The sequence below is a fragment of the Oncorhynchus tshawytscha genome, linkage group LG06, assembly GCF_018296145.1.
Source record: "Oncorhynchus tshawytscha isolate Ot180627B linkage group LG06, Otsh_v2.0, whole genome shotgun sequence".
NCBI lineage: Eukaryota > Metazoa > Chordata > Actinopteri > Salmoniformes > Salmonidae > Oncorhynchus > Oncorhynchus tshawytscha.
Genome location: NC_056434.1, coordinates 21,754,508 through 21,778,139, shown reverse-complemented (window position 1 = coordinate 21,778,139; position 23,632 = coordinate 21,754,508). Strand labels below are relative to the sequence as shown.

At 43.8% G+C, this 23,632-nt stretch overlaps 1 protein-coding gene across 1 annotated transcript in view; it reads right to left on the bottom strand.

Annotated features, from left to right (window-relative positions):
• Window positions 1-23,632, bottom strand: part of LOC112252238 (A disintegrin and metalloproteinase with thrombospondin motifs 20-like) — a 144,499-nt gene that overhangs the window by 116,677 nt on the left and 4,190 nt on the right. The window contains exon 3 of the mRNA XM_024423301.2: window positions 19,498-19,669. Coding sequence (XP_024279069.1) covers window positions 19,498-19,669 — 172 coding nt within the window. The remainder of the gene's footprint in view (window positions 1-19,497; window positions 19,670-23,632) is intronic.

Genomic DNA, 23,632 nt, shown 5'->3' with positions numbered 1-23,632 from the left:
CCGCAGATCAGGCAGTATTCTGAGAATCCATAGGCGAGCAAGTAAACTCCCACTGCCATCTGTTCTTCATGCTAACGTGCAATCATTGGAAAATAAAATGATGACCTTCGATTAAGGTTATCCTACCAACGGGACATCAAAAACTGTAACATCTTATGTTTCACCGAGACTTGGCTGAACGACGATACGGACAATAACAGCTGGTGCATGATGTCTAATATTAAAGAAGTCTCGAGGTATTGCTCGCCTGAGGTAGAGTACCTTATGTTAAGCTGTAGACCACACTACAAGAGAGTTCTCATCTATATTATTTGTAGCCATCTATTTACCACCACAGAACGAAGCTGGTACTAAGACCGCTCTCAACCAATAAGGCCATAAGCAAAGAAGAAAATGCTCATCCAGATGCGGAGCTCCTAGTGGCCGGGGACTGTAAAGCAGGCAAACTTAAAACAGTTTTACCAAATTTTACCAGCGTGTCACATGTGAAACCAGAGAAAAAAAATCCTAGACCACCTTTACTCCACACACAGAGATGCATACAAAGCTCTCCCCTGCCCTCCATTTTGCAAATCTGACCATAATTCTATCCTCCTGATTCCTGCTTACAAGCAAAAACTAAAGCAGGAAGTGCCAGTGACTCGCTCAATACGGAAGTGGTCAGATGAAGCGGATACTACACTACAGGACTGCTTTGCTAGCACAGACTGGAATATGTTCTGGGATTCATCCAACTACATTGAGGAGTACACCACCTCAGTCAACAACTTCATCAATAAATGAGACGACAACATCGTCCCGACAGTGACTGTACATACAGTGCCTTGCGAAAGTATTCGGCCCCCTTGAACTTTGCGACCTTTTGCCACATTTCAGGCTTCAAACATAAAGATATAAAACTGTATTTTTTTGTGAAGAATCAACAACAAGTGGGACACAATCATGAAGTGGAATGACATTTATTGGATATTTCAAACTTTTTTAACAAATCAAAAACTGAAAAATTGGGCGTGCAAAATTATTCAGCCCCCTTAAGTTAATACTTTGTAGCGCCACCTTTTGCTGTGATTACAACTGTAAGTCGCTTGGGGTATGTCTCTATCAGTTTTGCACATCGAGAGACTGAAATTTTTTCCCATTCCTCCTTGCAAAACAGCTCGAGCTCAGTGAGGTTGGATGGAGAGCATTTGTGAACAGCAGTTTTCAGTTCTTTCCACAGATTCTCGATTGGATTCAGGTCTGGACTTTGACTTGGCCATTCTAACACCTGGATATGTTTATTTTTGAACCATTCCATTGTAGATTTTGCTTTATGTTTTGGATCATTGTCTTGTTGGAAGACAAATATCCATCCCAGTCTCAGGTCTTTTGCAGACTCCATCAGGTTTTCTTCCAGAATGGTCCTGTATTTGGCTCCATCCATCTTCCCATCAATTTTAACCATCTTCCCTGTCCCTGCTGAAGAAAAGCAGGCCCAAACCATGATGCTGCCACCACCATGTTTGACAGTAGGGATGGTGTGTTCAGGTTGATGAGCTGTGTTGCTTTTACGCCAAACATAACATTTTGCATTGTTGCCAAAAAGTTCAATTTTGGTTTCATCTGACCAGAGCACCTTCTTCCACATGTTTGGTGTGTCTCCCAGGTGGCTTGTGGCAAACTTTAAACGACACTTTTTATGGATATCTTTAAGAAATGGCTTTCTTCTTGCCACTCTTCCATAAAGGCCAGATTTGTGCAATATACGACAGATTGTTGTCCTATGGACAGAGTCTCCCACCTCAGCTGTAGATCTCTGCAGTTCATCCAGAGTGATCATGGGCCTCTTGGCTGCATCTCTGATCAGTCTTCTCCTTGTATGAGCTGAAAGTTTAGAGGGACGGCCAGGTCTTGGTAGATTTGCAGTGGTCTGATACTCCTTCCATTTCAATATTATCGCTTGCACAGTGCTCCTTGGGATGTTTAAAGCTTGGGAAATCTTTTTGTATCCAAATCCAGCTTTAAACTTCTTCACAACAGTATCTCGGACCTGCCTGGTGTGTTCCTTGTTCTTCATGATGCTCTCTGCGCTTTTAACGGACCTCTGAGACTATCACAGTGCAGGTGCATTTATACGGAGACTTGATTACACACAGGTGGATTGTATTTATCATCATTAGTCATTTAGGTCAACATTGGATCATTCAGAGATCCCCACTGAACTTCTGGAGAGTTTGCTGCACTGAAAGTAAAGGGGCTGAATAATTTTGCACACCCAATTTTTCAGTTTTTGATTTGTTAAAAAAGTTTGAAATATCCAATAAATGTCATTCCACTTCATGATTGTGTCCCACTTATGGTTGATTCTTCACAAAAAAATACAGTTTTATATCTTTATGTTTGAAGCCTGAAATGTGGCAAAAGGTCGCAAAGTTCAAGGGGGCCGAATACTTTCGCAAGGCACTGTACATATCCCAACCAGAAGCCATTGATTACAGTCAACATCCGCATTGAGCTAAAGGCTAGAGCTGCCGCTTTCAAGGAGCGGGAGACTAATCCGGACGCTTATAAGAAATCCCTCAGACGAACCATCAAACAAGCAAAGCGTCAATACAGGATTAAGATTGAATCCTACTACACCGGTTCTGACGCACGTCGGATGTGTCAGGGCTTGAAAACTATGGACTACAAAGGGAAACCCAGAAGTGAGATGCACACATCCAATGCTGTGTGATAGGTCAACATTCACAAAGCCACTGGGCCAGACGGATTACCAGGACGTGTACTCAAAGCATGCGCGGACCAACTGTCAAGTGTCTTCACTGACATTTTCAACCTCTCCCTGACCGAATCTGTAATACCTACATGTTTCAAGCAGACCAACATAGTCCCTGTGCCCAAAGAAGTGAAGTTAACCTGCCTAAATGATTACTGCCCCGTAGCACTCACGTCGGTAGCGATGAAGTGCTTTGAAAGGCTGGTCATGGCTCACATCAACAGCATCCTCCCGGACACCCTCGACCCACTCCAATTCGCATTCTGCCCAAACAGATCCACAGATGATGCAATCTCAATCGCACTCCATACTGCCCTTTCTCACCTTGACAAAAGGAACACCCATGTGAGAATGGTGTTCATTGACTACAGCTCAGCGTTCAATACCATAGTGCCCACGAAGCTCATCACTAATCTAAGGACTCTGGCACTAAACACCTCCCTCTGTAACTGGATCCTGGACTTCCTGACGGGCCGCCCCGGGTGGTATGAGTAGGCAACAACACGTCTGCCACGCTGATCCTTAACACTGGGACCAGTCAGGGGTGTGTACTTAGTCACCTCCTGTATTCCCATGTTCACCCATGACTGCGTAGCCAAACACGACTCAAACACCATCATTAAGTTTGCTGACGACACAACAGTGGTAGGCCTGATCAGCGACAACGATGAGACGGCCTATAGGGAGGAGGTCAGAGAACTGGCAGTGTGGTGCAAAGACAACAACGTCTCCCTCAGTGTGAGCAAGACAAAGTAGCTGATTGTGGACTACAGGAATTGGCGGGCCGAACAGGCTGTAGTGGAGGGGGTCGAGAGTTTCAAATTCCTTGGTATCCACATCACCAACGAACTATCATGGTCCAAACATACCAAGACAGTCATGAAGAGTGTACGCCAAAACCTTTTCCCCCTAAGGAGACTGAAAAGATTTGGCATGGGTCCCCAGATCCACAAAAGGTTCTACAGCTGCACCACTGAGAGCATCCTGACCGGTTGCATCACCGCCTGGTATGGCAACTGCTCGGCATCTGACCGTAAGGCGCTACAGAGGGTAGTGCAAACGGCCCAGTACATCACTGGGGCCAAGCTTTCTGCCATCCAGGACCTGGCGGTGTCAGAGGAAAGCCCATGAAATTGTCCGAAACTCCAGTCACCCATTTATAGATTGTTTTCTCTGCTACCGCATGGCAAGAGGTACCGGAGTGCCAAGTCTAGGACCAAAAGGCTCCTCAAAAGCTTTCACCCCCACCTACATGTACAAATGACCTCAACTAACCAGTACCCCCGCACACTGACTCGGTACCGGTGCCCCCTGTCTATAGCCCTGTTATTCTTATTGTGTTACTTTTTATTATTACTTTTTATTTTAGTCTACTTGGTAAATCTTTTTTTTAACTCTTGAGCTGCATTGTTGGTTAAGGTCTTGTAAGTAAGCATTTCACGGTAAAGTCTACACTTGCTGTATTCGGCGCATGTGACATATAAAGTTTGATTTGATTTTAAGGCGAGGTCAGTACAGGTGCATCAATGCTGGGACCGAGAGACTGAAAAACAGATTCTATCTCAAGACCATCAGACTGTTAAATAGCCGTCACTAGCACATTAGAGGCTGCTGCCTATATACATAGACTTAAAATCACTAGTCACTTTAATAAGGTTTACATATCTTGCATTATTCATCTCATTTGCATATACTGTATTCTACACTATTCTACTGTATCTTATTCTATGCCGCTCGGACATTGCTTGTCCATATATTTATTTTTTCTTAATTCCATTCCTTTACCTAGATGTGTGTGTATTAGGTACTGTATATGTTGTGAAATTGTTAGATATGACTTGTTAGATATTACTGCACTGTTGGAGCTAGAAACACAACATCTCGGTACACGTGTATGTGACCAACAACATTTTATTTGATTTTGGTAACCCTGTCATAGTGAGTAGTGTAGTTTGAGCCCCCGGCAATTCTCTATCAAACCAACGAGACCAAAAGAGACTAAGGACGTAGAGAAGGTTTAACAGAGGGAGAGAAAAAGAGAGAGAGGAAAAGAAAAGGAAAGCTCCATTCATTCGAGGGATGGCCCCGGCACGGCAGGCACACAAGATGGAGCGTGACACCCTGGCACAACGGCACACAACTCCTGCCGCCGTGAGTCCCTGCCCCATGCCAGTGCCAGGCGCCCGTGTCAGCGCCAAGCCCATCAGCTGGTGCCCATTGCCCATCCACACACAGCAGAGACCTCCAGAACACCATCAGACAGAATTCTCACTGCAGAGCAGAGCTTACAATCCCGCATTGAAGAAAAGAAGAAAGGGTAGACTAGAGGTTCTAATGTTTCTATGTAGTGTGCAGTCTGAGTGAGAAGTGAATAGTGTGGAAGTGGAGTACAGTAAGTTGAGGAGGAGAAGGAAATATGGCCTTTAAAACTACACACAACCTTTCCGAAATCGTCTTACAGTCAAACCCCCCCACTGGCCGATGAGCTGCTACTTACACCGTGAGAAGAATAGTTTGGGCTAGCCCTGGCTCGACTGAAAGACATTTCTGACAGACCCAAACATAGGGGAATTTATATCTCAATTAAAACAGTATTAAAAATAAATATTTATCAAACATTTGATCAAATAAAACATCCATAAATCCCCTCTTCCAGATAACTACTGTAGCAGTAGTTATCATACTAGCAGTACAGCCCAACACATAATGGAACATATTTCAGCAAAGCGTGCCATCTATGAAGACAATGTTTTTGTCGGCACAAGTGTACACATTACTGTGAAATCAAAAGCATTTTCTGGAACAATGCCTATACAGAGCAGTAAACGGTGAGCGTTATAATCGCAATAACGTTTCATGACTTAAAGGTGCACTATACAGAAATGGCTCTGCCAAGTATAGTGTAGAAAATCATTGTACCATCTAAACCACTGTGAAATATATTTTCCATAACCAAAAATATTGTATTTTCAACTGTTTGAAGCTGGTGTACAAAACCAGAAAGTAAAAAAACGCAAAAACAAAACTTAAGAACAGGAAGCATAGAAATAGTGCACATAGAACAACTCTACCTCTTCTTAGACTTGCTTTCAATGAGGATGGAAGATCTATAACACATATTTCTATGTGAATTTGGTCGTGTCCTCCAAAAAGTTACATATTTCAGCTTCAACACTATGTATTCTTCCAATAAGACCTTATTACACACTCACACAAACACAATTGCACACAGGGCGTTTGACCACAATAACCACAAAAAATGTACCCATATATATTGTTTTTTGTTTACAATCCAAGAAACATTCAAACAATAATATATATTTTTCTACAACAAATGTTTGTTGACATTCAAGCATGATGTCAACAAATATGACGTTGTCATCCTCTTCAGCTGGATTAAAGTCAATTTATTTCATACTCCAATGCACTATGACCTCTTTTCACTCTCGTTCAGAAGTATCAATGCCAAAAGCCCAAAAATAGGGAACACCGATTTCATTGTTGAGCTAATTAACATTATTTTACAATAACCCACTGGGAGAGAAAGAGCTCTGTCACTTGGGTGCCAATTAGGGAGACAGTGTAGTCCGCAGCATTGTATAGCTGTAGTGTACCTTACAGCAAGCATAGATCATGCCTGGGCCAATCAAGGGTCACATTGTTATGGTCATTTAACAAACAGTACAACATCCTCTAGACCCACACAGACCTACAATTAAGAGTAATTAAGTGGCTGCTAGCTAAACAGAAAAAATAGGGAACTAATTGTTGCTATAGAATGAAAGCTTTTAAACATGGCTGCATGACTCTTGACCATTATAAAGAATGATAGCAGCATTCACACACTGTCTTCCCACAGTGGTGTCGGTGTTACTGTCCAGATCCATGTTAAAAGCTGTAGGGTGGCCAGGGGGTTAAGGGTTAGAGTTCAGGTACCAGACTTTCTCAACAGGGAATCCCATCTCTCTGCTCTGGAGTTCAACAACAATGATGAAACAGCTAGGTTGTCCTTCAATGTAACCATCTCTACCTCATGCGATAAGAGCAGTGAAAGCTGCCAGACATTCCTTGTTTCTCTCGTGTTGAGGAGAGAGAGAAGAGTTGATGGTCAGTTCATTTCTGTCTGCTTTTTTCATTGGGGAGAGTGAGCGCCCCTCTGAGATGTACAGTAAAGATGGGCTGCAGAAAACCAAGCTGTCATAATACCACGGCACTGAATCAATTACCCCAAAGCATTTGGCACTTACTTTCCCTTCAGTTTTTAATGAGGACATGAGTGGTCTTAAAATGATTGAAACTGCATTGTCCCCCTGTGTCTCAACTCAATTTTATTGAGTTACAGTTCATATAAGGAAATCAATCAATTGAAATAAATAAATTAGGCCCTAATCTATGGATTTCACGTGACACGGGAAAACAGATATGCATCTGTTGGTCACAGATACGTAAATACATTTTTATTGGCAGGAACTGGAACACGCTGTTGTTCACGTCAATCCAGAGCATCCCAAACATGCTATTTGGGTGACATGTCTGGTGACTATGCAGGCCATGGAAGTACTGGGACATTTACAGCTTCCAGGAATTGTGTACAGACCCTTGTGACATGGGGCTGTGCATTGTCATGCTGAAACATAAGGTGATGGCAGAGGCCATTGAAGGTGAGGATTTCCCACTTAAGTCGGCTACGACGACGAACTGCAGTCAGGTCAAGACCCTGCCATATGGAACATTTCTGGGATTTTTTATTTCAGCTCATGAATCATGGGACCAACACTTTACATGTTGCGTTTATATTTTTGTTCATAGTACTGTAGATCACAGCAGCAACATCTTGGATTCCACACTCCATCTACAGTGTCTTCGTAAAGTATTCAGACCCCTTGACTTTTCCCACATTTTGTTACATTACAGCCTTATTGTATCTACATTAATCTAAACACAATACCCCATAATAACAAAGCAAAAACAGATTTTTAGAAAGTTTTGCTAATTTATCAAATATAAAAAACCCGATATCACATTTACATAAGTATTCAGACCCTTTACGCATTACTTTGTTGAAGCACCTTTGGCAGCGACTTCAGCCTCGAGTCATCTTGCGTATGACGTTACAAGCTTGGCACACCTGTATTTGGGGAGTTTTTCCCCATTCTTCTCTGCAGATCCTCTCAAGCTCTGTCAGGTTAGATGGGGAGCGTTGTTGCACAGCTATTTTCAGGTCTCTCCAGAGATGTTCGATCGGGTTCAAATCCAGGCTCTGGCTGGGCCACTCAAGGACATTCTGAGACTTGTCTCCAAGCCACTCCTGCGCTGTCTTGGCTGTGTGCTTAGGGTCTTTGTCCTGTTGTAAGGTGAACCTTCACCCCAGTCTGAGGTCCTAAGTGCTCTGGAGCAGGTTTACATCAGCAATCTCTGAACCTTGCTCCGTTCATCTTTCCCTTGATCCGGACTAGTCTCCCAGTCCCTGCCGCTGAAAAACATCCCCACATGATGATGCTGCCACCACCACGCTTGGCATTCAGGCCAAAGAGTTCAATCAGACCAGAGAATCTTGTTTCTCATGGTCTGAGAGTCTTTAGGTGCCTTTTGGCAAACGGGCTGTCATGTGCCTTTTACTAAGGAGATGCTTCCGTCTGGCCACTCTATCATAAAGGCCTGATTGGTGGAGTGCTGCCGAGATGGTTGTCCTTCTGGAAAGTTCTCCCATCTCCACAGACGAACTCTAGGGCTCTGTCAGAGTTATTGGTCACCTCCCTGACCAAGGCCCTTCTCCCCCGATTGCTCCGTTTGGCCGGACGGCCAGCTCTAGGAAGAGTCTTGGTTGTTCCAAACTTCTTCCATTTAAGACTGATGAAGGGCACGGTGTTCTTGGAGACCTTCAATGTTGCAGAATTTTTTTGGTACCCTTCCCCAGATCTGTGCTTCGACACAATCCTATCTTGGAGTTCTACGGACAATTCCTTTGACCTCATGGCTTGGTTTTTGCTGTGACATGCACTGCCACCTCTGGGACCTTTTAAAGACAGTTATGTGCCTCTTCAAATCATGTCCAATCAATTGAATTGACCACAGGTGGACTCCAAGTGGTAGAAACATCTCGAGGATGATCAATTGAAACAGGATGCATCTGAGCTGAATTTTGAGTCTCATAGCAAAGGGTCTGAATACTTATGTAAATAAGGTATTTATGTTTTCTATTTGTAAAATTTCTAAAACCCTGTTTTCACTTTGTCATTATGGCGTATTGTGTGTAGATTGCCAAGGATTTGTATTTATTTAATCAATTTTAGAATCAGGCTGTAATGTAACAAAATTAGGAAAAAGTCAAGGTGTCTGAATACTTTTCGAAGGCACTGTATATTTCATTGGTCTCAATTCCTCAGGATCAAATAACCTTCATATACGTTCCATACATAAGAGTAACATAATCATTTCAACAACTTGTTTTGGTGCATTCAGATGGACAGAGGAGCTCCACAAGCAATGACACTGCATATCGTTGGACTGCACCTGTCCTCCCATCAGGGTCAGCGGTGTCCCAGCCTGCCCATGTCGCTCACCTGTCAGCACCACACATCTGACTGATGCCACTATAACAGAACACTGCTGCCCATCTGTTAAGACAGAATACCCAGACAGACAGACAGACAGACAGTAGACCTCTGCATAAAATAGCCGTTGGAATTTGTCACTGGAACTGACACAGAGACAACACACTGGGCTGGGTTCACTGGGGCTGTCCTGTCGCTATTGCCACATGACAACTATTAGACTGCTGTCTGTCTGTCTATCTTTCTATATCTGTCGGTCTAGTGTGTATATCTGATCCAACACCCAGTCAATCTGTTTTCGTCCAGTCAGTCAGATGACCATGAAGTGGAATGATGAGCTGCCTATGTCACTCATCAGAGCAGTGAGGGCTCTATTATTTCTGAAGTGCAGAACTGGAGTTCATACTAACTATAAGTTACTGACATTAGGTTCACAATAACTATTGACTAGGTCGGAGAAGCATCATAGCACTTCATACCTCAATCGATTATAGACAAAGGCACAATGTTCTTTCTTCCCTGAGTGCCTCAGTTACTACACAGTCCAACTTCTCCTGTAACTTCATAGTTGGAGTTGAGTTTGAAAACTATAACGTGGATTGAGGGTCTACTACAGATAGAGACACATGTGTAGAGGGGAGGTAGACAGAGAGAGCCTGAGAAACGTCCAGGGCCAGTGCCAGGGTTTAGAGCGAGACCGGCACATGCAGCGCAGACCAGGCTAGGCACAGATGAAGACAGAAACTTGCTCCTCTCCTGTCCTCTTCTCGCTCAGCAATTCCAACTCCTCAGAGAGCTGTCTCTTTGACAGCATTAGAGACAACAAACACTCAGTCAAAAATATAAACCTAGCAGAGTTCACACACACACGCACACACACACACACACACAGTCTGTACATGCACACACACTTTGCATGTACACGACACAAACAAAGCAAACATTTTAACACACTCACTCCGCCAGATACACATTTCAGGATGAGTAACAATATGGTGTGTTGGGGGACCTAAGCCCTATGGAGCCAGATTACATCCCAAAGCCCCCACAACTTTGTGAGCCAGATCGTAAAGGTGATAGAGGTTGTCTGACCGATAACCATTCATCCATCGCACCATGCCTACTACTGAGCCCATTTCCAACACGGCATGAGAGACAAAAACAACTTCAACTGAGATTGTAAACAATTTAAATGGAGTTCTGAACACCTCTAGGGAAGAGCCCATAGTCAGATCCCATCCAATAAGTGACCCCAAACAAAAGGTGACACAAGCCAAAGTCACACACAACACACAAGTGCTTCCATTCACATACATGGGCACGCTAAAGAACAGGGAGCGATTCAAGTCAGCTAGTCCAATACCAGAACGCACGGAAGACGGCATGAGAGAGCATTTTCCATGTAGATTAATCCCTTGACAAAAAAAGATGAAGCCTGCATTGGACCCACGTCATTTTTACATTGTGGGCCAGGCAATGGGTGATTCCCATAGAAATGTTTGTGTTTCGAGGTCAGGGGCAAAGGGAAATGCTGCGATGCTTTGTGTCGAGGAGGGATAGTCACAGGCCCACAGCCAACCAACTCTGTGTACTCCAACAGAAACAACTCAAACCTTCTCTATAATCACACTAATTATTCCATTCACCGCATCCCAGTCCTAGTACCAGGGACCAGTCAGGCCTGCAGTATAGTAAGTACATCATGAGAGAGAAACAGACAACTACAACCTCTTATTACCTTCAAAGCTCTCATACATGTCAGCCCTGCAGAGACCTAGTGAGCAGAGTGAGAATAGTCTTCCCCTATCCTGGCCACCCCCATCCTTCTGACTATCTCCATCTCAGAACAACTGACACAGAGATTCACATGCAAGCTTTTGCCCACAGGCAGACAGACAGATAACCCCCAGAATGTTGCATTAAGGGACCGACGCAGTCACAGTGTTGTTGTGATTTCAGTCTGACGAGCTCCTTTGGAGAAGCTTTTAAACCTATCCTGGCATAATGAGGAACATTCACCTTTTAAAACTATCCTGGCATAATGTGGAACATTCACCTTTTAAAACTATCCTGGCATAATGAGGAACATTCACCTTTTAAAACTATCCTGGCATAATGAGGAACATTCACCTTTTAAAACTATCCTGGCATAATGAGGAACATTCACCTTTTAAAACTATCCTGGCATAATGAGGAACATTCACCTTTTAAAACTATCCTGGCATAATGAGGAACATTCACATTTTAAAACTATCCTGGCATAATGAGGAACATTCACCTTTTAAAACTATCCTGGCATAATGAGGAACATTCACATTTTAAAACTATCCTGGCATAATGAGGAACATTCACCTTTTAAAACTTAAGAACACTCGCCTCATAATCACCCACTCAACAGCTCCCAACTTCACAGTTATCAAAAACAGTGGCAAAACTACCCAAGATGGCTTAGTGTGCATATCGATCTGTAGTCCTAGACATGGCTGCTCGGTGCCTAGTGAACAGTAGTGGGGAAGACGATCTAGGTCATGTTAGTGTCAAGGAAAGTTATCTGAACTTGAATTTACAAAAATATTATGCCTAAATTAAATATTCAGTTTGAGAAATATTTATCTGTAAATCAAATGGAAAGCATAAGTCATGGAATACTGTAGTGCTCTAACAACAATGCGTGAACACACATAGCAAGGAAAACAGCCAATGACAACTTTACTACTGTGTATTGACTGAGGATGAAACAACAGAAGCCATATCTTCCCTAAGAGGTCACATTTTAAAATACCTTATTATGACAGTAGCATTTTCAACACTCCCCTGTTGGTGACAGCATATGTGAGGAAAAACTTTTGAGAATTTTGTTGGAAGACCAAATACGACTGCAAAATGGTGGACACAAGTAGCTCTTCAACTTGATCTTTGTTCACTTTATCTCAGTGTAAACATACTGTTCTGCTTCTACAGAATCAACACATTTTACCAAGGTGTGGAGAGATAGGACTTCACCAACTACGGAAACCAACAGGACCACACCAACTATGGAAACCAACAGGACGTCACCAACTATGGAAACCAACAGGACGTCACCAACTACGGAAACCAACAGGACCACACCAACTATGGAAACCAACAGGACTTCACCAACTATGGAAACCAACAGGACTACACCAACTATGGAAACCAACAGGACTTCACCAACTACGGAAACCAACAGGACCACACCAACTATGGAAACCAACAGGACTTCACCAACTATGGAAACCAACAGCACTACACCAACTATGGAAACCAACAGGACCACACCAACTATGGAAACCAACAGGACTTCACCAACTATGGAAACCAACAGGACTACACCAACTATGGAAACCAACAGGACTTCACCAACTACGGAAACCAACAGGACCACACCAACTATGGAAACCAACAGGACTTCACCAACTATGGAAACCAACAGCACTACACCAACTATGGAAACCAACAGGACCACACCAACTATGGAAACCAACAGGACCACACCAACTATGGAAACCAACAGGACTTCACCAACTACGGAAACCAACAGGACTACACCAACTATGGAAACCAACAGGACTTCACCAACTACGGAAACCAACAGGACCACACCAACTATGGAAACCAACAGGACTTCACCAACTATGGAAACCAACAGGACTACACCAACTATGGAAACCAACAGGACTTCACCAACTACGGAAACCAACAGGACCACACCAACTATGGAAACCAACAGGACGTCACCAACTATGGAAACCAACAGGACGTCACCAACTACGGAAACCAACAGGACCACACCAACTATGGAAACCAACAGGACTTCACCAACTATGGAAACCAACAGGACTACACCAACTATGGAAACCAACAGGACTTCACCAACTATGGAAACCAACAGGACTTCACCAACTATGGAAACCAACAGGACTACACCAACTATGGAAACCAACAGCACTACACCAACTATGGAAACCAACAGGACTTCACCAACTATGGAAACCAACAGGACTACACCAACTATGGAAACCAACAGGACTACACCAACTATGGAAACCAACAGGACTACACCAACTATGGAAACCAACAGGACTACACCACTATGGAAACCAACAGGACTTCACCAACTATGAAAACCAACAGGACTACACCAACTATGGAAACCAACAGGACGTCACCAACTATGGAAACCAACAGGACTTCACCAACTATGGAAACAAATAGGACTTAACCCACTATGGAAACCAACAGGACTTCACCAACTATGGAAACCAACAGGACTACACCAACTATGGAAACCAACAGGACGTCACCAACTATGGAAACCAACAGGACTTCACCAACTATGGAAACAAATAGGACTTAACCCACTATGGAAACCAACAGGACTACAACAACTATGGAAAACAACAGGACAACACCAAATGTGGAACTTCTTAAACAACTGAAAGTAAACACTTGCAGCATACCATGATAGGCCTATAGTTTTCTTCTACAGCATTCCTGAACTATCATGTGAGTCCCAAATGCAGCAACAAGAGCCAACACAGGCCTATCTGAATGTAAAACTTATCTTTTCGCTGATACACATTTTGTTTGTGTTCTGGAAGACCGCTTGACAAAACAGACAAAACCTTTAATCTTTGTCTGTTTTCAAAAATATGTGTCTCCCTGAAGAGCATAGCAGGAAAGGGAGGGGAAGAAAAAAATGACTGACTGAATGACTGAATGTATAGAGTGAAGAACGGCTGGCAGGATGGTTCATTATGAAGCGCCTGGCATTTCCATGTGTGTTCTGTTCTGACCAACCGGGATAGTTGGCAGGTTTTGATCCTCCTTGCAACTCTCCAACCCACCAAAGCCTCAAAAACCTTCAGCCCCCTCAGTAATCAAACTCCGACTAGCAACTTTGATTTAAGACAAGCCTCCTCTTTCACATATACATAAAGTGTGGAGAGAGAGGACCATGAGATCATTGACCCTCACAAAGAGTGCTTTTATACCTCCTCAGAAAGAGGAATAGAGGGATAGCAAGAAAGGAATCTGCCCTCTAGTAGCAACGGGTTCTCTTTTCTTTCACTACTGTACAGGTGCAGACTAGGTCCAGAAATCGTCCCTGTCATTTCTAACACACAGGCCCATTTTTTACCATTTTTTACCTTGAGGCCCTCCACTTAAGGCCCCCACATGTTTTGTAGCACAATATCTTAATCACATCTATCTGCTTTTGCATTTAAAAGGAGCTATACCTACTTCATATTGTATACCCAGAGATTTTCCCACATACAGCTGCACTCTGCCTGGTGGTCCTGACTGTGTTGCTCAATGCAATTTGCTCTCAGCAATTACGCTGCAGTAAAGAGCTACATGTTTGTGCAGCCTGTGATGGGATGGAGGGGGAGGGACGAGAAATAGAGAGAACATTTGTGAGGAGAGAGCCAGAGACGGAGAAAAATAGGGAGGGGGGTGGAGTGCACCTAATTTATCAGACCAGTTGTCCATTAACTATATAAGAATGCCAGCCCCAATTTACTGGCAGCGAATAGATTGCTCTTCCACATCATCAAATCCAATGATCATCTAGCAAAGGAAGACAGTGCAGGTGTATGAAAGCGGATTGAAAAAGCTTCGATCTCCAGGCCATCAGACTGTTGAACAGTCATCACTAGCCGGCCACCGCCTGGTACTCTGCCGGCACCTTAGACACTGACACTAGCCGGATACCGCCTGGTACTCTGCCCTGCACCTTAGAGACTGCTGCCCTATGTACATAGTCATTGAACACTGGTCACATAACAATGTTAACATACTGTTCTACCCACTTCATGTGTACACTATATATATATAATCATATGCACACCAATTCAAATTAGTCGCTGACAGGTGTAGAAAATCAAGCACACAGCCATGCAATCTCCATAGACAAACATTGACAGTAGAATGGCCTTACTGAAGAGCTCAGTGACTTTCAACGTGGCACCGTCATAGGATGCCACCTATTTGTCTGTTTGTCAAATGTCTGCCAGGGTAAAGCTGTAAGTGTTATTACTGTGAAGTGGAAACATCTAGGAGCAACGGCTCAGTCGCAAAGTGGTAGGCCACACAAGCTGACAGAACGCGACCACCGAGTGCTGAAGTGTGTAGCGCATAACTATCGCCTGTCCTCGGTTAAAACATTCACTACCGAGTTCCAAACTGCCTCTGGAAGCAACGTTTGCACAAGAACTGTTGGTCGGGAAGTTCATGAAATGGGTTTCCATGGCCGAGCAGCCGCACACAAGCCAAAGATCACCATGCGCAATGCCAAGTGTCGGCTGGAGTGGTGTAAAGCTAGCCACCATTGGACTCTGTAGCAGTGGAAACAGGTTCTGTGGAATGACGAATGACGCTTCACCATCTGGTAGTCCGACAGACAAATCTGGGTTTGATGGATGCCAGCAGAACGCTACCTGCCCCAATGCATAGTGCAAACTGTAATGTTTGGTGGAGGAGGAATAATGGTCTGGGGCTGTTTTTCATGGTTCGGACTAGGCACCTTAGTACCATGGAAGGGAAATCTTAACGCTGCAACATACAATGACATTCTAGACGATTCTGTGATTCCAACTTTGTGGCAACAGTTTGGGGAAGGCCCTTTCCTGTTTCAGCATGACAATGGACCCCATGCACAAAGCGAGGTCCATACAGAAATGGTTTGTCGAGATTGGGTGTGGAAGAACTTGACTGGCCTGCACAGAGCCCTGACCTCAACCCCATCCAACACCTTTGGGAGGAATTAGAACGCCAACTGCAAGCCAGGCCTAATCGCCCAACATCAGTGCCCTACCTCACTAAAGCTCTCATGGCTGAATGGAGGCAAGTCCCCGCAGCAATGTTCTAACATCTAGTGGAAAGCCTTCCCAGAAGAGTGGAGGCTGTTATAGCAGCAAACGGGGGACCAACTCCACATTAATGCCCATGATTTTGGAATGAGATGTTTGACAAGCAGCTGTCCACATACTTTTGGTAATGTAGTGTATATACTGTATTCTAATCATGGCTCATCCTATATACAGTAACTACTGCTGTACATACCTTTTCTATTAATATACTGTCCATACTGTATATACTATGTATATATATATACACATTTATATTCTGGACTCTGTCATTGCTCGTTCTGATATTTCTGATATTTTCTAACCTTTTAGATTAAGTGTGTATTGTTATTGTATTGCTAGATATTACTGCACTGTTGGAGATGGACGTATATATAATTTTTTACACCTTTTTCTCCCCAATTTCGTGATCTCCAATTGGTAGTTCAGCTGGCGACCAAGGTCTGCATGCATGCGCCCGGCCGCCACAAGGATTCGCTAGAGCGTGATGGGACAAGGACATCCCAGCCGGCCAAACCCTCCCCTAACTCGGACAATGCTGAGCCAATTGTGCACCACCTCGTGGGTCTCCCGGTCGCGGCCGGCCGCGACACAGCCCGGGATTGAACCCGGATCTGTAGTGACGCCTCTAGCACTACGATGCAGTTTCTTAGACCGCAAAAGCATTTCGCTGCACCTGCGATAACATCTACAAATCTGTGTAAGCGACCAATAAACTTAGATTTGATACCTGTGCTGTGCTTTGAGAACAGCCAACCAACACAGTGTTTACTCCTGACCTGATAGTAGCAGTCAGTGTGTGCACTGCACACATTCCCATAAAAAGAAACAAGGCCTACTAGCAGCCAGCCAGGCAGGCAGACCTACTGTGGCCTTCAAAGAGAGGCATTTATCAGTGCATCTGGAGAGGAGCCTATCAGATAAGGGTGTGGAACCACAGCCCAGGACACCTCACAGTGCTCCTGTCCTAACCCGGCCCTGTGTCGTCTCTGTCCTTTAATCCTGCCTCATTGTGTGTCTGCTCTGCTGCCCTTTGATGAGGCATTCTACAGGTGTCTTCTCTTTCTCCTGCTATATATCTATGTTATAACAAGAGCCTATTGACGTATTAAAAAGTGAGGAGTAAGAATGTGTTTGCTTGGGTACTTTGAATAGAAAAACCTACTGTATCTAGTCTGTGAGGTTTGAAAGATATTACATGGAGACTGGGTGGATAGACCCACAACTTGTGTGAGCTGCTACACCTTCATGTCAAACCAAGGCCTTTCAAGAGGCTCCCGCCTCCCACCCACTGTCTGACAGTGTCTACACAGAGAGAGAGCATATTTTAAAGTCCTCCAGTGCTTGGCTGATAGTGAGACCCTCCAGATTTTTGCCCCTCTGTGTTTGCCACACACAGACTGAAGGAGTGAAAGGCAAGCATATTAAGGAGGTTTTGGCCTGGCCCCTCAGGTCACTCCAACTACTTTAAATCCAGCCACAGACAATGGCCACAACCAGCACACAATACCCGGGTCCAGACAACAAGCAAATCAAGTGTCCAGCACATAAAAGATTTATTGCATCAGCCAACAAAGGCCGCCCACAAAGCTCCCCATGAGCCATCTTTTAAGGGCCTGATTCAGGGTGAACTCTGCTGGGTCACTTTGCTTTTTGTGGGCCTCTCCACCACCTAAAGTCTGCAGCTATTAAAATTCTAATGAAATGGAGAACATTTAAAAGCAGCTTATAAAATGCAGTGCTCTCCAGTTTCAAAATTTATCTCCGACAGTGCAGCAAACTAAAAAGCAATTATTTCTTCCTCTGTTCTTCCACAGTCTTGGGTGTGAACACTCCAGAAAGGAGAGTAAAAACCTCAGGAGGCGATGGCTGGCTGGAACACATTTTAGCTTAATTAAATAAAGAATGTCAATGACACTCAAGACTCAAATCTTCTCACTAAACCTGCAGTCAAGAATTGTAACTAAGTATAATTTGCTGTTAGCGCAGCTATTACGGCTGTGGCATAGAGTGAACTACAACACAGAGCAGGTGTGAGGGGAACCCCCGTAACAATTAGACTGTGATTAGTATAGTAAAGTATAGTGTAAAGTAGTGTAGTGAAGTATAGTAAAGTGAAGTATAGTAAAGTGCAGTGTAGTATTGTATAATTCAGGGAAGACTAAATACATGTTGTTCTCTAGTTCTCACAAGAATGTTTCAGATGGACTACATATTTATTCATTGGATGGTTCTCCCATTGATCGGGACATCACCTACAAATATCTGGGCATTTGGATTGACAAAGACTTAATGTTTACAGTTAAAAAGCTAAGACTCAAATTGGGCATTGTTTTTAGAAATAGACCTTGCCTTTACCTAAATAGCAGGAAGCAGATTGTACAGTCAACTTTCCTGCCAGTTCTTGATTATGGTGACACCATTTACCAGACTGCAGCAGCCACTACTCTTAAACCTTTGGATGCTGTCTACCATAGCGCTATTCTTTTATATCTCTCGACAGTTTCAATACTCACCGCTGCATCCTGTATCAAAAGGTTGGCTGGTCCTTGTTAAAGTCCAGTAGATCAATTCATTTTTCCCTTTATGTTTACAAAGCCCTGCTACACAAGCTTCAAACTTACTTAACTTTGTTGCTAACATATAAAAGAATGAGCTACAAAACCTGCTTACAGGTTTGGTTAACTCTTGAGGTCCCTCTGGTCTTGACCAATTTAGGTAATTCCTCCTTTAGTTTTAGTGCCCTCCACTGTTGAGATAACCTACAAAATTCCTGCCACTATTGTAGTTTAGGACTCGGGTGTTGAATGAATTCATTGAGGATTGCAGTTTTTCCTATTGATTTATAGTGGTTTATTTGCTAAAATTGTGGTGTTGTGGTTGTGCCTTGTGGTTATTTTTATTTGTCTTGTTTTAATTGTAATATAAATTGTTCTTCCTGTTCTGAGTAAATGTTTGTAATCAGGGCACCATTGGGAACGAGACCCTGGACTCAATTGGGCTCCCCTGAATAAATAAAAGTGAATACAAAAATAGTGTGGTGTCGTGTAGTGTAGCATAGCGTAGTATAAGAGGGTTTCCCAAACTCACCCCGCTGATTCAAATAATCAAAGCTTGATGATGAGTTGGTTATTTGAATCAGCTGTATAGTGCTAGGGCAAAAACCAAAACGTGCACCTGGGGGGGGAGTTTGGAAAACCCTCTAGTATAGTGTAATACAGTATAGTATAGTACAGTATAGGAGAGAATTCAGACTATGGTTAGTACAGGGGCAGACTGTGGTAGGTAGGTCTGTTACCTGAAGCTGAGCAGGGTTGTGTGGGCTCACTGGCAGGACTCTCTCTCCTCTTCCTGTCCTGTCTGTAGACGAGGTGAGGTTTGTTGTGCTCCTCGTCGTACTCCTCCCCCTCCTCCGCCTTCATCAGGGGCTCTAAGAAGTATTCACCATGCTGGGTTGTAAAAGTCCCCATCTGGAGGAGAGAGGGTAGATTGTGAGAGAAGAGTTGGTTAGAGGAGGTCTGTGAAGTGTGTATGGCAGCTACACATATGTAGGATCTTCATTAGAGCCAGTTTGCTACAGCAGGAAAAGAAATCCTGCAGAAACAGGAAATGTGAATTATTATTTGAATTATAATGAATGGATTTTAATACATTTTTCATTGGGAGAAATCAAGTCTGACATTTTAAAGTGGAAATTACACACTTTAGAAGCCTTTTTCAACATCAAATACACTACAAGTTTGCATTTCCTGCTATGCAGGAAAATTCTCAACAACAGAATTGTGATCAAATTAAGATCTTACATCTGTAGCATGATAGGACTGGTGTCTAGAGAACTCCTTTGAGTACTCCCTACCAGTCAGCAAGTGCATGTCCTGTATTGTCCCAGACATAGATCTAGAGACAACTCAACTCAACTCCTAATTATTACATTTGTTAATTCAGGACATAACGGCTATTGGCACCATGTATCAGTGATTGATGTGAGTGATGTACCTAGCTGTTATAGCATGTGTGCTGTTTCTCTGAGTAAATGTTGAGTACTAGTAAAGTACACAGTGTACTATGCATCATTAGTTCCATGATTGGTCCGAAAAACACAAGAATAACGCAAAAAGAATATCTAAAAAGTACAGTCTTCTTTAGCTGGTAGAAATGGGAACACCTTGGAAAATAGGCAAACAGAAAAATACTACTTAGAGAGGTCTCTGTCAATTACCATTTATCACACTGGTAATCCCTCTTAGTACAGATGTTTGATCTTAATTTGGCCAGACTTGTAGTCGTAGTAACACGATCTTGCCGTGGTAGTATTTGAATGTCTGATCATGTTGCCGCGGTATATAGATAGGCCATCATGTAATATCCTATGTTTCTCAGAGTCGTGGCTGAACGAGGACATGGATAATATACTGCACATGTAGCTGTTTTTTCTTTGCATCGGCAGAAGAGAATGGCAGCTTCGGATAAGCTAAAGAGGGGATGTGTGTGTCTCTTTGTTAACAACAGCTAGTGAGTGATCTCTAATATTAAGGAAGACTCAAGGTTCTGCTCGCCTGAGTTAGAATACCTCATGATAAGCTATAGACCAAACTATTTACCTGTTTACCACCACAAACCGATGCTGGCACTAAGACCACACTCAATGAGCTGTATAGGGCCATAAACAAACAAGAAAATGAAACTGAAATCCGTTTTACCTCATTTCTACCAGCATGTCACCAGTGCAACTAGAGGTGAAAAAACTCTCGATCACATTTACTCCACACACAGAAATGCATACAAAGCTCTCCCTTGCTCTCCTTTTGGCAAATCCGACAATAACTCTATACTCCTGATTCCTGCTTAAAAGCAGGAAACTCAAACAGTAAGTCCCATAGACGTGCCCAATATGGAAGTGGTCCGATGAAGCAGATGCTAAGCTACAGGACTGTTTTGCTAGCACAGCCTGGAATATGTTACATACGATGGCATTGAGGAGTTTAACACATCAGTCACCAGCACCATTATTAAGTGCATGATTGTCATCGTCCCCACAGTGACCGTATGTACATAAGCTATGGATTACAGGAAGCATCCGCACTGAGGTAAAGGCTAGAGCTGCCGCTTTCAAGGAGCGGGATACTAATCCGGACGCTTATAAGAAATACTGCAACAATCTCCGATGAGCCATCAAACAGGCAAAGTGTCAATACAGGACTAAGCTTGGATCCTACTACACCGGCTCTGATGCTAGTCTGATGTGGCAGGGCTTGCAAACTATCATGGATTACAAAGGGAAACCCAGCTGAGAACTGCCAAGATATGCAAGCCTACCAGACCAGCTAAATGCCTTCTACACTCACTTCGAGGTAAGCAGCACTGAACCATGCATGAGAACACCAGCTGTTCTGGACGCCTGTGTGATCACGCTCTCCGTAGCCATTGTGAGTAAGACTTTTAAACAGGTTAACTTTCACAAGTCTGCAGGGCCATACAAATTACCAGGACGCGTACTCAGAACATGCGCTGACCAGCTGGCAAGTGTCGTCACTGACATTTTCAACCTCTCACTGACCCTGTCTGTAATACCTACATGTATCAAGTAGACCACCATAGTCCCTGTGCCCAAAAACACCAAGGTAACCTGTCTAAATGACTATCGCCCCGTAGTACTCACACCTGTAGCAATAAAATGCTGGCCTCCCAAGTGGCTCAGTGGTCTAAGGCTGTGCCACCAGAGATCTGGGTTCGAGTCCAGGCTCTGTCGCAGCCGGCCGCGATTGGGAGACCCATGGGGCGGCGCACAATTGGCCCAGAGTTGTGCGGGTTAGGGGAGGGTTTGGCAGGCAGGGATGTTCTTGTCCCATCGCGCACAAGCGACTCCTATGGCGGGCCGGTCACAATGCCCACTGACACGGTCGCCAGGTGTATGGTCAGCTGGCTTCCGGGTTAAGTGGGCTGTGTGTCAAGAAGCAGTGCGGCTTGGCTGGGTTATGTTTCGGGGGGACGCGCGGCTCTCGACCTTCACCGCTCCCGGTAAAACTGTTGTTTTATGGTATTTGAGAGTGCAATACTTTAATCGTGACAGGAAGAGGCGGCTGTCAGAGCAATGCAAATATTGATGTGGCAGATGAGGGAGGCCCTCACAAAGCTGCTTAGTTCAACAGCCAGCCACTCGCTGGCTCACTCGGCCGTGAAGACAAAGGTGTTTGTATGGTAATTTCATACGCACACTTTAACAGGATACTGTGCAGTGGAATGTTATCTTTTGGGGGAAATTTCAATGACCATCTCCACAAGTGGTCGGTGTTTGACAACGGAAAATATCCAGATAGGACATGGAAAATAATATCCATTACAACCATAATAATAATGTACAGTTCCTCTTTTCCATTCACAATAGATGTTATAAACACTTGCCCCGTAGCACCCTTGCATCTTGGAAAGCCTAAGTGTTGCAGGCCTAGCTATATGATGAGAGATGAATCTGAGCCCAAGTACAATATAATGACTGGGTTGTAATAACATGACACAAAGCAGAGGAAACAAACTTCTGCAAGTTGGCAGATGCTCTCTCTCTCTCTCTCTCTCTCTCTCTCTCTCTATCTCTCTCTCTCTCTCCTTGTATACTGTGTGTAAACTAAACTACCTTGAGTGCAGGAAGGCAGCCCCACTCTGCTCCTCTGAAAGCAGTACAGTTGACGAATGAATGTGAATGTACTGGCATTGAGCAGTTACACTGTATCATTAAGAGGCATGGTGCTGGCAGTTTGTGCTGGGGGGAAGTGTTTGAGCACAAGGCCATCAAGCAGAAGACATCTTGTAGCAGCCTATGCCATTCAGCAGAACATTATGTTTACGTCAAAGTGCAGGCAGGCACTGTCAGCCTGAAACACTCACTCAGGTACTATGTACAGTAATGTCAAGGCTAATGTCAGCCTTTCACTCAGGTACTGTACAGTAATGTCAAGGCAAATGTCAGCCTAAGCCTAAGGTATTCACTCAGGTTCTGTACAGTAATGTCAAGGCTAATGTCAGCATAAGCCTAAGGTATTCCCTCAGGTTCTGTACAGTAATGTCAAGGCTAATGTCAGCCTAAGCCTAAGGTATTCACTCAGGTACTGTACAGTAATGCCAAGGACTGAGTGATTACTGAGTTGATGAACTAGACAGAGGCTGGGCACTAGGCACTTCCTACATGTGCTGTGTCCAATAGAGCATGGGGTCAAGACAGTAGTGATGCACAGACTGACAACGACCTATGTAACATTGTACATCTCTGTATGACATTTACCAAATTCTATCAGACCAAATGTGAAAATTAGGTAGTAGTACATTATCAGAATGAGGAATAGACTTGATTGATTTAATTGATTGGATAATTAAAATGGTGTCAGGGGTCTAGTGTTAGTTCCTAGTCACTTGGAAATCTGAAAACAAGGTTCAGATGA